The following is a 16402-nucleotide window of genomic DNA, read 5'->3' on the forward strand; positions in this document are numbered from 1 at the left end:
GCCATTTATGTGGTGCTGCTTATCCATTTGCATATATGGCGCCTGCAATTGGGGCTGAAGACGCAATGGGCACAGTTCTCACATCCGCTGTCCCGGCGAGTAAGTCTGACCCGAAGCATGGTTGCGCCCCAAAGCATTCTCTGACAGGGCACCACTTCAACCCCTTTCCCCCCCCCCCCCACGCATCAGCTGATCCTCACCACAGACACCTCAAGCAAGGGGCAGAGAGCTCATTTGGACCAAGTTCGAACACAAGGATACTGGTCCCTCTGGGAAAGAGTCCAACAGATAAACCTCCTAGAGCTCTGAGTAATTGGAAATGCCATACAATCATTTGAGGGGTTCCTATGAGGGAAAACTTTCATGGTCCACACACACATTCAGGTTGCGATGTTCTACGTAAACAAGGAAGGAGGGCCCGGTTCTTGGATGTTGTGCAGGGAAGCGGTGCACATCCTGGAATGGCCAGAGGAGTACTCCATCATCCTTCAATCGACCTACCTTCCTGGGGTGGAGAACTCCAAAGCAGACATACTAAGCAAGATCTTCCATTCACACAAATGGGAGCTTCGCCAGGACTTGGCAGAGGACCTCTTCCAGGCTTGGGGCCTCCCATGCATGGATCTTTTCACTACAGAGCACAACAGGAAGGTACAGACGTTCTTCTCCGTTTACCCCAATAGAAAGTGATTTGCGCAAGACGCGTTTCTCGTATCATGGACGGGAGGGCTTCTCTACGCTTACCGCCCGATCCTGCTCATCTCGAGAACAATACAGAAGTGTATCACGGACATTGCCAACCTCATCCTGATAGCTCTGGCTTGACTGAGACAACCATGGTACGCCTATCTAGTGCATCTCTCCATCGAGCCACCTATTCCTCTCGGCCACAATGCGGATCTGCTGACGCAGGACGGCGGCACCCTGCTTCACCCCATGCACTCCTTGCTGCATCTCACAGCGTGGAGGTTGAAAGGACAGTATTGAGTCTCCTACACTTGCCTTTGGAGATCCAAGAGGTTCTGGTGTCATCCAGGAAATCTTCTACCAGAAGGCACTATCGGGGCATGTGGCTTAGATTCTCGGCTTGGTGCAACAAGGGCTTAGACCCCCTTTCTCCTGCTCACCAGAACTCCTTTTAGAGTATCTCCATTTCCTTTATCAGGCAGCACTGGCAACGGCTTCAGTGAGGTTCCACATCTGTGCCATTGTAGCCTTCCATCATCCCTACAATGGCCTACCGGTGTCCAACCACCCACTAGTCTCTCAGTTCATGAAGGGCATTCTATGACTGCAACCACCAGTTCACAGACCACTTGTTCCATGGGATCTCAACCTAGTTCCGGAACAGCTGATGCTTCCACCCTTCGAACCTCTGGAGAGTAGTCCTATGAGATTTCTATCATGGAAAGTTCTATTTTTGGTCACTCTGACCTCTGCAAGAAGGGTCAGCGAGTTGCAGGCTCTGGTTCACTGTTCACCATACCTTGAATTTCATCACAACAGGGTGACTTTACAGAACCACCTCTCATTCTTACCCAAGGTAGTTTCGGCTTTCCACATCAATCAAACCATTACCCTGCCAACCTTCTTTCCGAAGCCACACAAAAATGAGGGTGAGAGGCAGCTCCACACGCTTGATCCCAAGCCAGCCTTGGTCTATAAGCGTAGAATGCACTCCGAATCTAGAACCTCACAGCTATTTGTTTCCTTCAACACGAATGCCCTGGGTCTGCTGGTCACTTTCAACTTGGATTTCGCAGTGCATTCAGTTCTGTTACAATAAAAGATTAGAAACTCTGACCAGTTCGCCAAAGGCCCATCAAGTGGGAGTGATGGCAGCGTCAGTAGCTCACCTACTGTCTCGACCAGCAAGCCGCTGCGGATGCGGTGATGGGCAGATCCATACTCCATTCAGGGACCACATAAAGGGACTGTCCACTACTCTGGACTAGGTTGGGCGCAGCACATCATACTTAGCCTCGGGAACTGTGCAACGTTCCCATAGGGTCCCTTCATACTGCGCTCACACCTTTCAGCTGGGAACTCCCAGACAGCATGACTAATTCAGCCTGTTTATCTGCGGGATAAAAATAAGTTTGCTTACAGTAAACAGTGTTTTCTGTAGATAAGATGAATTAGCCATTCTGACCCGCCCACCTCCCCAGACAGTCTCCACTTCATGCTTCGCAGATATGCTTTGGAATAGACTGAGGAGAAAATGGAGCCGCATGGGAAAAAACGTGCAGCCGCACACAAAGCAAAGCTCTGTCATCTTTGACAATCTCCGGAGGGACGTCCCAGACAGCATGGCTAATTTATCCTGCTATGTACGAAGTCCAACAGGATAAACATCCTGCATGAGACTAAATACAAAATTGAATCTTTATGGGTAGAAATCCCTTGTGTGTCAGGGAAGACTACAGTGATAGGGGTATACTACCGTCCACCTGGTCAAGATGGTGAGATGGGCAGTGAAATGCTAAGAGAAATTAGGGAAGCTAACCAAATTGGTAGTGCAGTAATAATGGGAGACTTCAATTACCCCAATATATTTATTTATTTATTTATTTATTTTTGGTTTTTATATACCGGAAGTTCCTGTATACAATACATATCACTCCGGTTCACATTTAACAGAAATAACTATCGCCGGGGAGGCGGTTTACATGGAACATATAGACTGGGTAAATGTATCATCGGGTCACACTAGAGAGATAACGTTCCTGGATGGAATAAATGATAGCTTTATGGAGCAATTGGTTCAGGAACCGACAAGAGAGGGAGCAATTTTAGATCTAATTCTCAGTGGAGCACAGGACTTGGTGAGAGAGGTAACGGTGGTGGGGCCGCTTGGCAATAGTGATCATAATATGATCAAATTTGATTTAATGACTGGAAAAGGAACAGTGTGCAAATCCAAGGCTCTCATGCTAAACTTTCAAAAGGGAAACTTTGATAAAATGAGAAAAATTTGTAGAAAAAAACTGAAAGGAGCAGCTACAAAAGTAAAAAATGTCCAAGAGGCGTGGTCATTGTTAAAAAATACCATTCTAGAAGCACAGTCCAGATGTATTCCACACATTAAGAAAGGTGGAAAGAAGGCAAAACGATTACTGGCATGTTTAAAAGGGGAGGTGAAAGAAGCTATTTTAGCCAAAAGATCTTCATTCAAAAATTGGAAGAAGGATCCAACAGAAGAAAATAGGATAAAGCATAAACATTGGCAAGTTAAATGTAAGACATTGATAAGACAGGCTAAGAGAGAATTTGAAAAGAAGTTGGCTGTAGAGGCAAAAACTCACAGTAAAAACTTTTTAAAATATATCCGAAGCAGAAAGCCTGTGAGGGAGTCAGTTGGACCGTTAGATGATCGAGGGGTTAAAGGGGCACTTAGAGAAGATAAGGCCATCGCGGAAAGATTAAATGATTTCTTTGCTTCGGTGTTTACTGAAGAGGATGTTGGGGAGGTACCCGTAATGGAGAAGGTTTTCATGGGTAATGATTCAGATGGACTGAATCAAATCACGGTGAACCTAGAAGATGTGGTAGGCCTGATTGACAAACTGAAGAGTAGTAAATCACCTGGACCGGATGGTATACACCCCAGAGTTCTGAAGGAACTAAAAAATGAAATTTCAGACCTATTAGTAAAAATTTGTAACTTATCATTAAAATCATCCATTGTACCTGAAGACTGGAGGATAGCAAATGTAACCCCAATATTTAAAAAGGGCTCCAGGGGCAATCCGGGAAACTACAGACCGGTTAGCCTGACTTCAGTGCCAGGATAAATAGTGGAAAGTGTTCTAAACATCAAAATCACAGAACATATAGAAAGACATGGTTTAATGGAACAAAGTCAGCATGGCTTTACCCAGGGCAAGTCTTGCCTCACAAATCTGCTTCACTTTTTTGAAGGAGTTAATAAACATGTGGATAAAGGTGAACCGGTAGATATAGTATACTTGGATTTTCAGAAGGCGTTTGACAAAGTTCCTCATGAGAGGCTTCTAGGAAAAGTAAAAAGTCATGGGATAGGTGGCGATGTCCTTTCGTGGATTGCAAACTGGCTAAAAGACAGGAAACAGAGAGTAGGATTGAATGGGCAATTTTCTCAGTGGAAGGGAGTGGACAGTGGAGTGCCTCAGGGATCTGTATTGGGACCCTTACTGTTCAATATATTTATAAATGATCTGGAAAGAAATACGACTAGTGAGATAATCAAATTTGCAGATGACACAAAATTGTTCAGAGTAGTTAAATCACAAGCAGATTGTGATAAATTGCAGGAAGACCTTGTGAGACTGGAAATTTGGGCATCCAAATGGCAGATGAAATTTAATGTGGATAAGTGCAAGGTGATGCATATAGGGAAAAATAACCCATGCTATAATTACACAATGTTGGGTTCCATATTAGGTGCTACAACCCAAGAAAGAGATCTAGGTGTCATAGTGGATAACACATTGAAATCGTCGGTGCAGTGTGCTGCGGCAGTCAAAAAAAGCAAACAGAATGTTGGGAATTATTAGAAAAGGAATGATGAATAAAACGGAAAATGTCATAATGCCTCTGTATCGCTCCATGGTGAGACCGCACCTTGAATAATGTGTACAATTCTGGTCGCCGCATCTCAAAAAAGATATAATTGCGATGGAGAAGGTACAGAGAAGGGCTACCAAAATGATAAGGGGAATGGAACAACTCCCCTATGAGGAAAGACTAAAGAGGTTAGGACTTTTCAGCTTGGAGAAGAGACGACTGAGGGGGGATATGATAGAGGTGTTTAAAATCATGAGAGGTCTAGAACGGGTAGATGTGAATCGGTTATTTACTCTTTCGGATAGTAGAAAGACTAGGGGGCACTCCATGAAGTTAGCATGGGGCACATTTAAAACTAATCTGAGAGAGTTCTTTTTTACTCAGCGCACAATTAAACTCTGGAATTTGTTGCCAGAGAATGTGGTTCGTGCAGTTAGTATAGCTGTGTTTAAAAAAGGATTGGATAAGTTCTTGGAGGAGAAGTCCATTACCTGCTATTAAGTTCACTTAGAGAATAGCCACTGCCATTAGCAATGGTTACATGGAATAGACTTAGTTTTTGGGTACTTGCCAGGTTCTTATGGCCTGGATTGGCCACTGTTGGAAACAGGATGCTGGGCTTGATGGACCCTTGGTCTGACCCAGTATGGCATTTTCTTATGTTCTTATGTTTCTTATGTTAAGCAAACTTATATCACACGTCCACGTGTGGTCCCTCTCCAGGCTTTTTCCGCGGAGCTGGCTGTTTTTTTGTCTTGTGGAAAACTGTGGTTTTTTTCTTCTGTTTTTTGAAGGTTTTTCCTAGTTCTGTTGCTGGGTCCCTGCCTGTGCCCTCCTGTAGTATCTCCTAGTCATGTGGTTTGAGTAAGTTTCCTTTTGTGGTCAGTTCCCCGTGGCAGTGGTGCAATGGTGCTCACCAGCCATCACCGCCCCGCCACTATTGTTTTTGGTTCGTGCCACTTTTTTCTTTTTATTCGACATGGCCACATCCGGTTTTTGACAATGCCGCAGTGCCTGAGGACCATGTCCATCACAGATCCTAATGAGATATGGGTCCTCTGCCTGGGGGCATCACATGATGCCTGGGGTTGCTGCTTATGTGCCCAGATGACCCCAAAGGAATGTCTGCTTCGACTCAACAAGATGGAACAGCTCTGGGTCAAAGAAGTCTGAGCCATCGTCGTCATCAGCATCAACATTGAAGGACCAAGGAGCAGCACCAGTGGACACTGAGCCATCGCCATTGGGGTGGGACTGTCTGTTCCGTCGATGCTGTCGGCAGACAGGGATGCTAGAGACTGACCACTGTCAATCTCCTCCAGGTCAAGGACATCAGGCTTGGCACTGTGGAAGGACAGACTTTTGCTGCGATGCCCCCATCGGTGTCAAGGTTCTGCAATGGTCTCCATTGATCCTGATGCCAGTCACTGATCCACCTCGAGGGGCAAAAGAAGGTCTGGCCACTCTTCCTTTTTCCTAGTCCGTGTTGGCATTGACAATATTTGAGGAGGTGCTGGAGCACAGAGTCCAGTTAGCAATAGACCGGGTGCTGCAGGGCTTTGGTCCTAGGACACCAGACTCTGTGCTACCCATCCTTGTACTGCTTCTAGAGAAGCTCAATGTGATCATCGATGCGTTATCAAACCAGCTGGCATCAGTTCCTGGGATAGCATCAGTGCCTGGCGGCACACTGAGGCTTCCCCCTACCAAATATGGTGGTCATTGCCGGTTCCACTGACTAGGAAGCTCTGCCAAAGCCTACTATCCCCCCCAATCTACTTCTGCTGGTGCCTGCTCCTCTGGACGAAGGCCAAGCACCTAGGGACTCATCCCCTTTTGCTTACAATGAGAATGAGGCCCTGTGACCCCTGGGGGGGATGACGTTTCAAAGTCATCCTCCGAAGGCTCAGAGGGTCTCCTTTCAGAACCTTCTCCAGAGGAGCGAAGGAAGTCTCCACCTGAGAACTTAACCTTTGCAGGTTTTGTGAGGGTGATGACGGAAGTCATCCCTTTTTAGTTATTGATTGAGCAGGAAGCCAGGCACAAATTGCTTGAGATCCTCCAGTTCATGGAGCCTCATAAGGAGATCATGGCAGCTCCCAGTACATAAGATCCTTAAGGAGTTGCTGCTAAAGCTATGGGAACATCCCCTCACAGTGCCTCATTCAAAAGGCTGCCGGATTCGATAAGCGGCAGCTGCCTCACCAGTCAGTGGTGGTCAAATCCATCCTCGAGTGCCAGACACTCATTCCTTAGCACCCCCAGGGAAGGACCATAGAGCAATGGACGCTCTTGGGAGGAAGGTGTTTCAAGGCACCAAACTTATTGCGCTCATTGCTGCCTACCAGCTCTATATGAGCCAGAACTCGCAGGAACAGGAGCTGACTGAGCAGCCTTCTCAACAGCAGCAGGACACCTTCATGTCGCTGATGCATAAGAGCCTGAAGTGTGGAAAACGTAAGGTCCTTGCGACCTATGATGTTTGAGATGGCATCGAGAGTCTGCAAGTGGGAATCAGTGTCCACAGAATGGCATGGCTTCCAGCCTCGGAACTCCGACCACAGGTACAGGAATGACTCGCTGACATGCAATAAACTGGAGAGAGAGAATCTCTTCGGAGATAGTGTGAAGGACACTGTGATCGAAATTCAGGATCACCATGACATCCTCCAACTACTCTCTGCCAGTACTCTGGACCTGTTTTCTTCTTCTAGGAGGCTGGCAAACCAGGGCCAAGGAAGTTTTTATTTTGCCAAAGAAAGTACTACCTCCGCCCCCTCGCTCCAGTCAACACCATCAGGGTTCCCGTGGCCATCCTAGGCAGCAGAGAGCCCCCAAGACCCAGCCAGCTCCTCAGTCAACTCCAGGGATGGGGTTTTGACTGAATTATGGGAGCATATGCCATTGGCCCGTACCCAGGACAATGGCTCCTCCGGTCAGGTAAAGCTACAGTTCTTTACAAAGCAGTGGCCCAGAATAATCTTGGACCAGTGGGTTCTGTCCATTGTCCGTCAGGGTGTCCCGCCAAATTGCCCTCTCTGCCCATTTTGGGGGCCGGTAGTGCATCAGGAGATACTACTAGCAGAGCTGTCATCCCTCTTAACAGCCAGAGCGGTCGAGCCTGTACCACTAGGACTAAGAGGGCAGGGATTCTACTCCAAGTACTTCCTGATTACAAAGAGAACAGGAGGACTGTCTCATCTTAGACCTAAGGACCTTGAACAAGTTTCTAAGAAAAAAAAAAGTTCAAGATGGTTTCCCTGGGCACTTTCATCCCCCTTTTGCAAAAAGGGGACTAGCTGTGCTCTTTTGACCTAAAGGATGCATACACTCATATCGAGATCTTCCCCAGTCACAGGAAGTATCTCCGATTTGTGGTGGGAAAACAGCACTTCTAGTACTGGGTGTTGCTATTCAAGCTCACATCAGCCCCATGGGTCTTCACAAAATGCCTTGCCTAGGTGGTGGTGAACATTTGCAGGCTGGGAGTGCATGTTTTCCTGTATCTGGACAATTGGCTGGTCAAGAGCATGTCTCAGGCAGGAGCCCCCAGGTCCATGCGTTTGAACATCCCGGTGTTAGAGTCACTAGGTTTCGTTCTCAACTTCCCAAAGTCCCGTCTTAGCCCGTCACCTCAATTGGACTTCATAGGAGCCCTGCTAGACATGACTCAGGCCATTCCTTCCTGCTTCGCCAGATGGCCGTCACCTTGATGATCATCATGACAGAGATCCAACAAAGCCAGCAGATGTCAGCCTGGCACATGTTGAGGCTGGTGGGCCATATGGCCGCAACCATCCATGTCACTCCCTTGCCACATTTACACATGCACAGAGCCCAATGGACCCTGAGGTCACAATGGTGCCAGGCCACTTAGATCCTCCAGGATTGCATCCGAGTCACCCTGTCTCTCCAGGGCTCATTATCCTGGTGGTGGGTACTTTTAAATCTGGAATGAAGGATCTCTTTTTGAAGTCCCCCTACCCAAATTGTCCTAACCATGTATGCATCTACCCTGTGGTGGGGAGGTCATGTAGATGGGCTCAGCAATTAAGGTCTCTGGTATGCTCAGGAACGCTCTTATCAAATCAACTTCCTGGAGCTTTACGCGATCAGGTATGCGCTATGAGCTTTCAGAGATCGCTGTCCAACAAAGTTATCCTGATCCACACCGACAACCATGTAGCCATGTGGTATGTCAACAAGCAGAGAGGCATGGGATTATATCTCCTGTGTCGTGGTCGTGGGCCCTGTCCCACGGGATGATACTCAAGGCCATGTACCTGGACGGGACTGAGAACCTGGTAGCAAACAGGCTGAGTCGAGCCTTCAGACCCCAAGCGTGATTCGCTATCCTCTGATCCAGGAATCAGATATTCCACCTCTGGGGGAGCTCAGACATAGATCTGTTCATGTCCCCCTGCAACAGTAAGGTGCCTTGGTTCTGCTCCCTGTACAGGTCGGATGGCAAACCAGCCTCAGACACCATCACCCATCATTAGAGCAAGGGTTTTCTATATATGTATCCTCTGATTCCTTTAGCGACAAAGACTCTCTTGAAGCTTCGTGAGGACAAGGGGACTGATTCTCATAGCTCCTCATTGTCTGAGACTGTCTGGAGTTGTCCAGCTAGAGACTGATGAGCCTGGAGACTTCCCCAGATTCATCACACAAGATCAAGGGAGGCTGCGGCATCCCAACCACCAGACCCTGTCACGTACAACCTGGATGTTGAGAGGTTAATCCTGCGACTGCTTGCTCTTTCAGAGGATGTGTCTCTGGTCTTGGTGGCTTCTAGAAAGCCTTCCACTAGAAAGTCCTATGGACTGAAGTGGAAGAGGTTTTCTGTGTGGTGTGAGCAGGAGGCACTAGAGCCATTCTCCTGCCCCACAGAAAAACTGCTCCACTACCTCCTACACCTATCAGATGCTGGCTTAAAGGCCAACTCCGTTAGTTCATCCCAATGCAGTTGATGCATATCATCAAGGTGTAGATGGTACGCCCATCTCTGTACAGCCTATAGATGTATTTAATTGAAGCCTTCCGCTATGTCTTAGGACCTCAAGTAGTGTTAGCTCAGCTTGTGAAAGCTCCTTTTGAGCTGCTGCGCACATGACCTGAAGTACCTAACCTGGAAGGTCATATTTTTAGTGGCAGTCACTTAATTTGCTGACCCTGTGCACTGAATACAACATGGGGGATTCTTCACTTAAATTATTATGTATAATGGACAGAATTTTATATTATATTCTGTAATCTAGAATTTTATTCCATAGTGCTGTTGGAGCCTCACTTTGTTCAGTTAAAATTAAAACAAAAACTAACAAACACCTCTAGACTCTGCTTAGGTTTACCTCTTAGAAACAAGCAGTAGGTGTCATGAATTGGGCAGAGGCCAGTTTTTTAAGGCAAAGGTTTTATTTATTTTTAATGGCAAGAGTATAGAAGGTTTTGTCTTGTAAGAAGCAAGTAGCTTAAATTTAATTTACTGGAATACTGAACTGGAAATATGTTCTTATAATCTTGTGGTTCAGAAGTAAGCCACAACAAGGCATATATATGATGGTGTTCATCAACATCACCCAAGAAGTGTCATTGTCTCACTAGAACATAATCTTGGCATGCATTATTTCAATTTGTTTTTAAAGCCATTTTACAGCTTTTGGTTGTATCTTTATGCTGGAAAAGCAGTATGTGGCAATTTCTTTCCTTGTTATATGTTTCACACGTGTTCGATGTATTTTCTAACTTTTGTTCTATGTAAACCGATGCGATATGTACTATTACATGAACATCGGTATAAAAAAGCCTTTAAATAAATAAATAACAATCCATGAAACAGGAAGGATTCTTACCATTTTATAATGCTTTCTATCAATGTATTATCTATATAATTATATCCAAGGATCTCTTGGTACTCCCATCTCCCATATATCTCCCTTGAATAACTTGAATTTTAACTTTTACTTCTTACATTAAAGTACTCCACCAGATGATAAATAGTACTCCTTTTCGTTGGATTTAAATTCGGACTCTAAAGTTTGAGATTTACTTTTAAGCCCACAAGATATTCATTTATAGTTTCTCTGTTTAGCTACAACAGTTTGAGAATATAGTTGCAGGGGTTTTTGATTTTATAGTATTTAAAATAAAACACAAACCTATTCCAAAAATATTGTAAAACTCAGAATCTTAATTGTAGTTCTGTAAGTGAAAACTGAAGGAGATGAGCAGGGGAATCTGAGACACACCAATAAAAAAGAGCATTGAAATGGCATGTTAGCAAGTTGAAGAGGAAAAAGAATTCTTTCAGGAAATATATACAGACAGGAGGCAGCCAGGCAAAATTACCAGGAGAAACTAAGAGAAGCAGGAAGAGTAATAGATAAGTGAACACTCAAAGGATTATATTGCCCAATAAGTAAAGGTAGGGGATACAACTTTGAGAGATTATTAGTGAAGAGAGAAAGACCAAAAGGGGAATAGCAAGAATTTAAAAGGATCAGAAGAAAGCAGATATGTTTTACAAATATATTTATTTAATATTCCCAGCAGGAGAAGAGGGTGATGGACATAAATGATAATGGGTTCAACTCTACAGTCTCTTGAGGAGACCATATTTGATGTACTGTCACAATTGAAAATAAACAGAGCTATGGGACCTGATGGAATACATCCCAGAATTCAGATGGAACTAATGGAGCTGCTGACTTTTTACTTCTCAGCTCTTTCCAACTTATCACTTAAACTGAAGGTTCTAAGAGACTAGAGAAAAATAGATGTAGTATCACTCCACAAGGGTGGGACTAAGGAGAAAAAATGCAGAACTGTTAGTTTACAAGGATGGACCAGGTAATGGAAGCACTCCGGAAATATAGAAGAGTATGCTTTGAAGCCAGTGAAGCTCAGCATCATAAGAACATGGTTGCACAAAGGGAAAATGTTACCTAACAAATCTGATTAATTTCTTTGAAGTGACCAGAGTAATAGATTCTGGGGGAGGGGAAAGAGAAGCAGTAGATGTGGCCTGCCTGGTTTTCAGTAAAGCCTTTGACACTGTTCCATAGCAAAGAACGAGCAAGCTAGCCCCGGTGTGAGAGTTGGAAGTAAAATTATAAATTAGGTAAGTTGGTTGAGCAACAGGACTCAGAAAATGGTGGTTAATGAGGTCCACTCTGGTGAAGAGAAAGTAACCAGCATGGTGCTACAAGGATCCATAAAAGGCATAATCTTCTTGACTATCGTTACAAGTGACATTGAGGAAGGAATGTATGGGGAAAGTGTGCCTGTTTAGAGATGTTATGAAAATATGCAACAGAATAGACATGCTGGAGGAGGTAAATATCATGATAGAGGCTTTAAAAAAATAAACCAAAATAAACCAAAAATCGTGCATTTGGGATGCAATAATCCAAGAGCCAAATACCTTTATGGACGTGAAGAACTAGGTAGTCACCAAACCAGAGAGAGACCTGGGAGGAGGTTTGTCATCTTTGACCTCAAGCCAGTCAACATGATAAAGCATTTGAGAGTACTAACAGTATAGTTGGGTGCATAAAGAGAAACATTGCTAGTAGAAAGATGAATATAATATTACTTCTCTACAGGTCTCTGGTGAGGTCATACTTTGAAAATTGCTCAAATCAGATGCCCACATCAACAAAAGAATATTGACAAGGTAGAAACAATTCAGAGGAGGGCCACCAAAATGGTGCATGTCCTGCGCTGTATGCCATGCATTTAGAGACTAAATATGCTAAGGATGTATTCGCTAGTCTGGGACTTGGAAGAATTATTATTAATAGGTGGGAAGTTGGTTGACCAACAGGAAAATTAGGGCCACTGTGGTGAACAGCATAGTGCTACAAGGATCATTGCTAGGTCTTGACCTTTTTACGCAACTGATATTAATAATTTTCTAGTTGGGTACCCATAAAGGATTGTTTTTTTCTTATGGGTATTAGAAAAAAATGACTCTTGTATTCTATCATATACTGTAATGTGATTTTTAAAAGCATGGCGAAGTAGTTCCAACCACTTCCACACATGCTCGCAATATGGTACATGAATACACGAGGCATTTTTTCCACCAGTAAAGTAAACTAACTGAATGGGAAGCAAATGGCCAACCATAAGAAAGATTTTGACTTGGTTATATTATGTAATTGATGTAGTTTCTTTTAAATAAGAAATTAAAACTATTAATGCCATTTAAAATGGCTGCCTCATGAATTTATTACATTGCATTTTGTAAATATCATTGTGATTTCCTAGTAATCTTAACAAATATATTGTCTATGAACCCTAAACATGGTGGATGTAAAATCTTGCTATGTTGTCCTGTCATTAATTTTTCTAACGTAGTGCGAATTATATGCATCCCTTCTTTGCAGAATGTAATTATATCAAGTTCTGCTGAAAGGGTAAGTGATTTTTTTTTTTTGTGCTGTATTGCCTTTATGGGAGAAAAATTCTTCCTAAAACAAAATATGCACAAGAAATATTTGTATGTGCTAATATGAAGGTGGTTATGGTTTGCAGTAAACTATCCTAAAACTCAAAATAATTCTATGTGTAAGTGGCACATATAGAATTATTCTGCTATCACAACACTAGAAGATTTAAGGCAGGGCTTGACAAATCCTAGTTGCCACAACAACACTTTTCACTGTGGTGCCTGAGATTTTAATGCCTCACTCCCGCTCTACTTGCACTGTGTTCTTCACTGTCATATCTGCTGTTTCCTTCCAGTGGTCACTGCACTGCTTTGAATTTGAGCCAGTCAATACCTGAACACATATGCTGGTCTTGCGGTCTCTAGTCTCGTGAGACTGTGAAGCCAGTATGGGATTTGAGGCACCAAACAGATCAAACTCACTGAGAAAATGCATGCAGTAGTGGCAACCACAGCCAATAAGGTGATGACAGCCCCACCCTGAAACAGGAGACACAGATATCCATAGCAATATTGCCATTGCCTCATGTCTGGGATTGCCTCAGTATGTTTTAAGTCTAGCTTCAGTCCTGCTTTTGATACCTGGCTCAAAGTTGAATTGCTGTCCTATGCACTTCCCAGCTCTCTTTTTTCCTGCCTATTCAGACTAGAATGGCCCATGCTACTATTGCCAGACTACTGCAGCCTCATACTAAATTGTCACCTAGTAAGTGGATGACAGTGGATTGAGAGAATTGGGGTGGGGGGGGGGGGGGGGGAATAGGCCAGGGGAGGTCTGGAGAGAAAAGAGGGTTGGGGAGAAGCAGGGGAGGATTGGGGAGCGAGAAAGACTGGAGGGGGGCACAGGGAGGTTTGGAAAGGGAGAGATGTTGGAGGGGGGCACAGGGAGGTTGGGAGAGAGGTTGGAAGGGGGGGATGGCCAGGAATGGTTTGGAGAGGGAGAGATGTTGGAGGGGGGGCACAGGGAGGTTTGGAGAGGGAGAGATGTTGGAGGGGGGGGGCACAGGGAGGTTTGGAGAGGGAGATATGTTGGAGGGGGGAGATGGCCAGGGATGGGTTGGGAGGGATGGCCAGGAATAGTTTGGAGAGGGAGAGATGTTGGAGGGGGCACAGGGAGGTTTGGAGAGGGAGAGATGTTGGAGGGGGGGCACAGGGAGGTTTGGAGAGGGAGAGATGTTGGAAGGGGGGCACAGGGAGATTTGGAGAGGGAGAGATGTTGGAGGGGGGCACAGGGAGGTTTGGAGAGGGAGAGATGTTGGAGGGGGGAACAGGTTTGGAGAGGGAGAGATGTTGGAGGGGGGGGGGCACAGGGAGGTTTGGAGAGGGAGAGAGATTGGAGGGGGGAGATGGCCATGGATGGGTTGGGGGGGATGGCCAGGAATGGTTTGGAGAGGGAGAGGGGGGGTGGATAGCCGGGGATGGTTTGGAGAGGGAGAGAGATTGGAGGGGGGAGATGGCCATGGATGGGTTGGGGGGGATGGCCAGGAATGGGTTGGAGAGGGAGAGAGGTTGGGGGGGGGGGGGGGGTGTTGGCCGGGGAAGGTTTGGAGAGGGAGAGAGGTTGGAGGGGGTGGTGGCCTGGGATGGTTTGGAGAGGGGGAGAGAGGTTGGAGGGGGGGATGGCCGGGGATGGTTTGGAGAGGGGAGAGAGGTTGGAGGGGGGATGGCCGGGGAAGGTTTGGAGAGAGAGAGAGACTGGAGAGGAGACAGCCGGGGGAGGTTTCGGGAGGGTGAGAGGCTGGGGGGAGGCTGGAGGCATTTGGAGAGGGAGAGAGGCTGGAGGGGGGAGGGTCAGGGTGGGAGGTTTAGAGGGAGGGGGAGAGAGAGAGAGGATGGGACGTGCACAGGGGGAAGGTTGGAAAGAGAGGATGAGGGGCCCAGGAGAGGTTTGAAGAGAGGATGGGAGGGGTCAGGGGAGGTTTGGAGAGAAAAAAGACTTGGGGGGAAGACCAGGGGAGGATTGGGGAGCGAGAAAGACTGAAGGGGGGGGAGGGAAGGGAGAGAGGCTGGAGGGGGACAGCTGAGGGAGATTTGGAGAGGGAGAGAGGCTGGAGGGGGGGGGTGGCCGTGGGAGGTTTGGGGAGGGAGAGAGGCTGGAAGGGGGTTGACCGGGGGAGGTTTGGAGAGGGAGAGAGGCTAGAGGGGGGTGGGTCAGTGATGGGGAGGTTGAGAGAGAGAGAGAGAGGCTGGAGGGGGACAGCTGAGGGAGATTTGGAGAGGGAGAGAGGCTGGAGGGGGGCGTGGCCGTGGGAGGTTTGGGGAGGGAGAGAGGCTGGAAGGGGGTTGACCGGGGGAGGTTTGGAGAGGGAGAGAGGCTAGAGGGGGGGTGGGTCAGTGATGGGGAGGTTGAGAGAGAGAGAGAGAGAGAGGCTAGAGGGGGAAAGGAGGAGGATGGGAGGTTTAGAGGGAGGGAGAGAGAGAGGATGGGGCGTGCATAAGGAAAGGTTGGAGAGAGAGGTTGAGGGACCCAGGAGAAGTTTGAAGAGAGGATGGGAGGGGCCCAGGGAGGTTTGGAGAGATCTTGAGGAATGGTCTAGGATCTGGCAACTAAGATTTAATGTTAAAAAAAAAAAAAAAAATGCAAAGTTATGCATAAGCATTGACAAGTTAAGTATAAAACATTGATAAGGAAGGCTAAGACAGAATTTGAAATGAAGTTTGCCAAAGAAGCAAAATCTCATAATAAAAGCTTTTTAAAATATATCCAAAGCAAGAAACCTGTGAGGGAGTTGATTGGACCGAGGGGTTAAAGGGGCTGTTAGGGAAGATAAGGCCATTGCAGAAAGACTAAATTTATTCTTTGCTTCTGTGTTTACTAATGAGGATGTTGGGGAGATACTGGTTCCAAAGATGGTTTTCAAGGGTGATGAGTCTGATGAACTGAACTAAATCACTGTGAACCTGGAAGATGTAGTAGGACAGATTGACAAACTAGAGTAGGAAATCACCTGGACCAGATGGTATGCACCCCAGGGTTCTGAAGGCATTATACGGATTGGTATTGAAAATAAGCACATTTTGTTTTAATACAATATGTCACAAGAATTCTTTTAATTTTATAAAACCATTTTTATACTAAGTAAACTAGTGCTTATTGCCCTCATTGGGAATCTTAAGGGGGAGGTATGTATATGAAACACTAACACAAACACACACACACACACTTTATAATTCTCTGCATGCCATTATTTTGTAATGATTTTCCTCTTTTACCTTCTTGTCCTTAGCCCTTGGAACTGAGAGGGCCGTATGATGTGGCAACATTGTATCCTTAGTATAATAATGAGGAAACAGTAAATAAGACTCCAAGTAACAAGCTGTTTGAATTAATAAGGTCAGGGATCCCCAACCTACAGCCCATAGGCCAGATCTGGCCGGGAGAGCTCCTTCAGCTGGCCTACC

The 16402-nt window shown here is 45.9% G+C and overlaps 1 protein-coding gene across 4 annotated transcripts in view; it reads left to right on the forward strand.

The window, feature by feature from the left end:
- RPP30 (ribonuclease P/MRP subunit p30) overlaps positions 1 to 16402 on the forward strand; it is a 93036-nt gene that overhangs the window by 48110 nt on the left and 28524 nt on the right. For 3 of the 4 annotated variants that reach the window (XM_029609851.1, XM_029609849.1, XM_029609850.1), the window contains 2 exons: positions 12939 to 12968; positions 16228 to 16265. In XM_029609851.1, the coding sequence (XP_029465711.1) occupies positions 12939 to 12968; positions 16228 to 16265 (68 nt within the window). The remainder of the gene's footprint in view (positions 1 to 12938; positions 12969 to 16227; positions 16266 to 16402) is intronic. The other variant, XM_029609852.1, reaches the window with a different exon arrangement.

The sequence above is a fragment of the Rhinatrema bivittatum genome, chromosome 7, assembly GCF_901001135.1.
Source record: "Rhinatrema bivittatum chromosome 7, aRhiBiv1.1, whole genome shotgun sequence".
NCBI lineage: Eukaryota > Metazoa > Chordata > Amphibia > Gymnophiona > Rhinatrematidae > Rhinatrema > Rhinatrema bivittatum.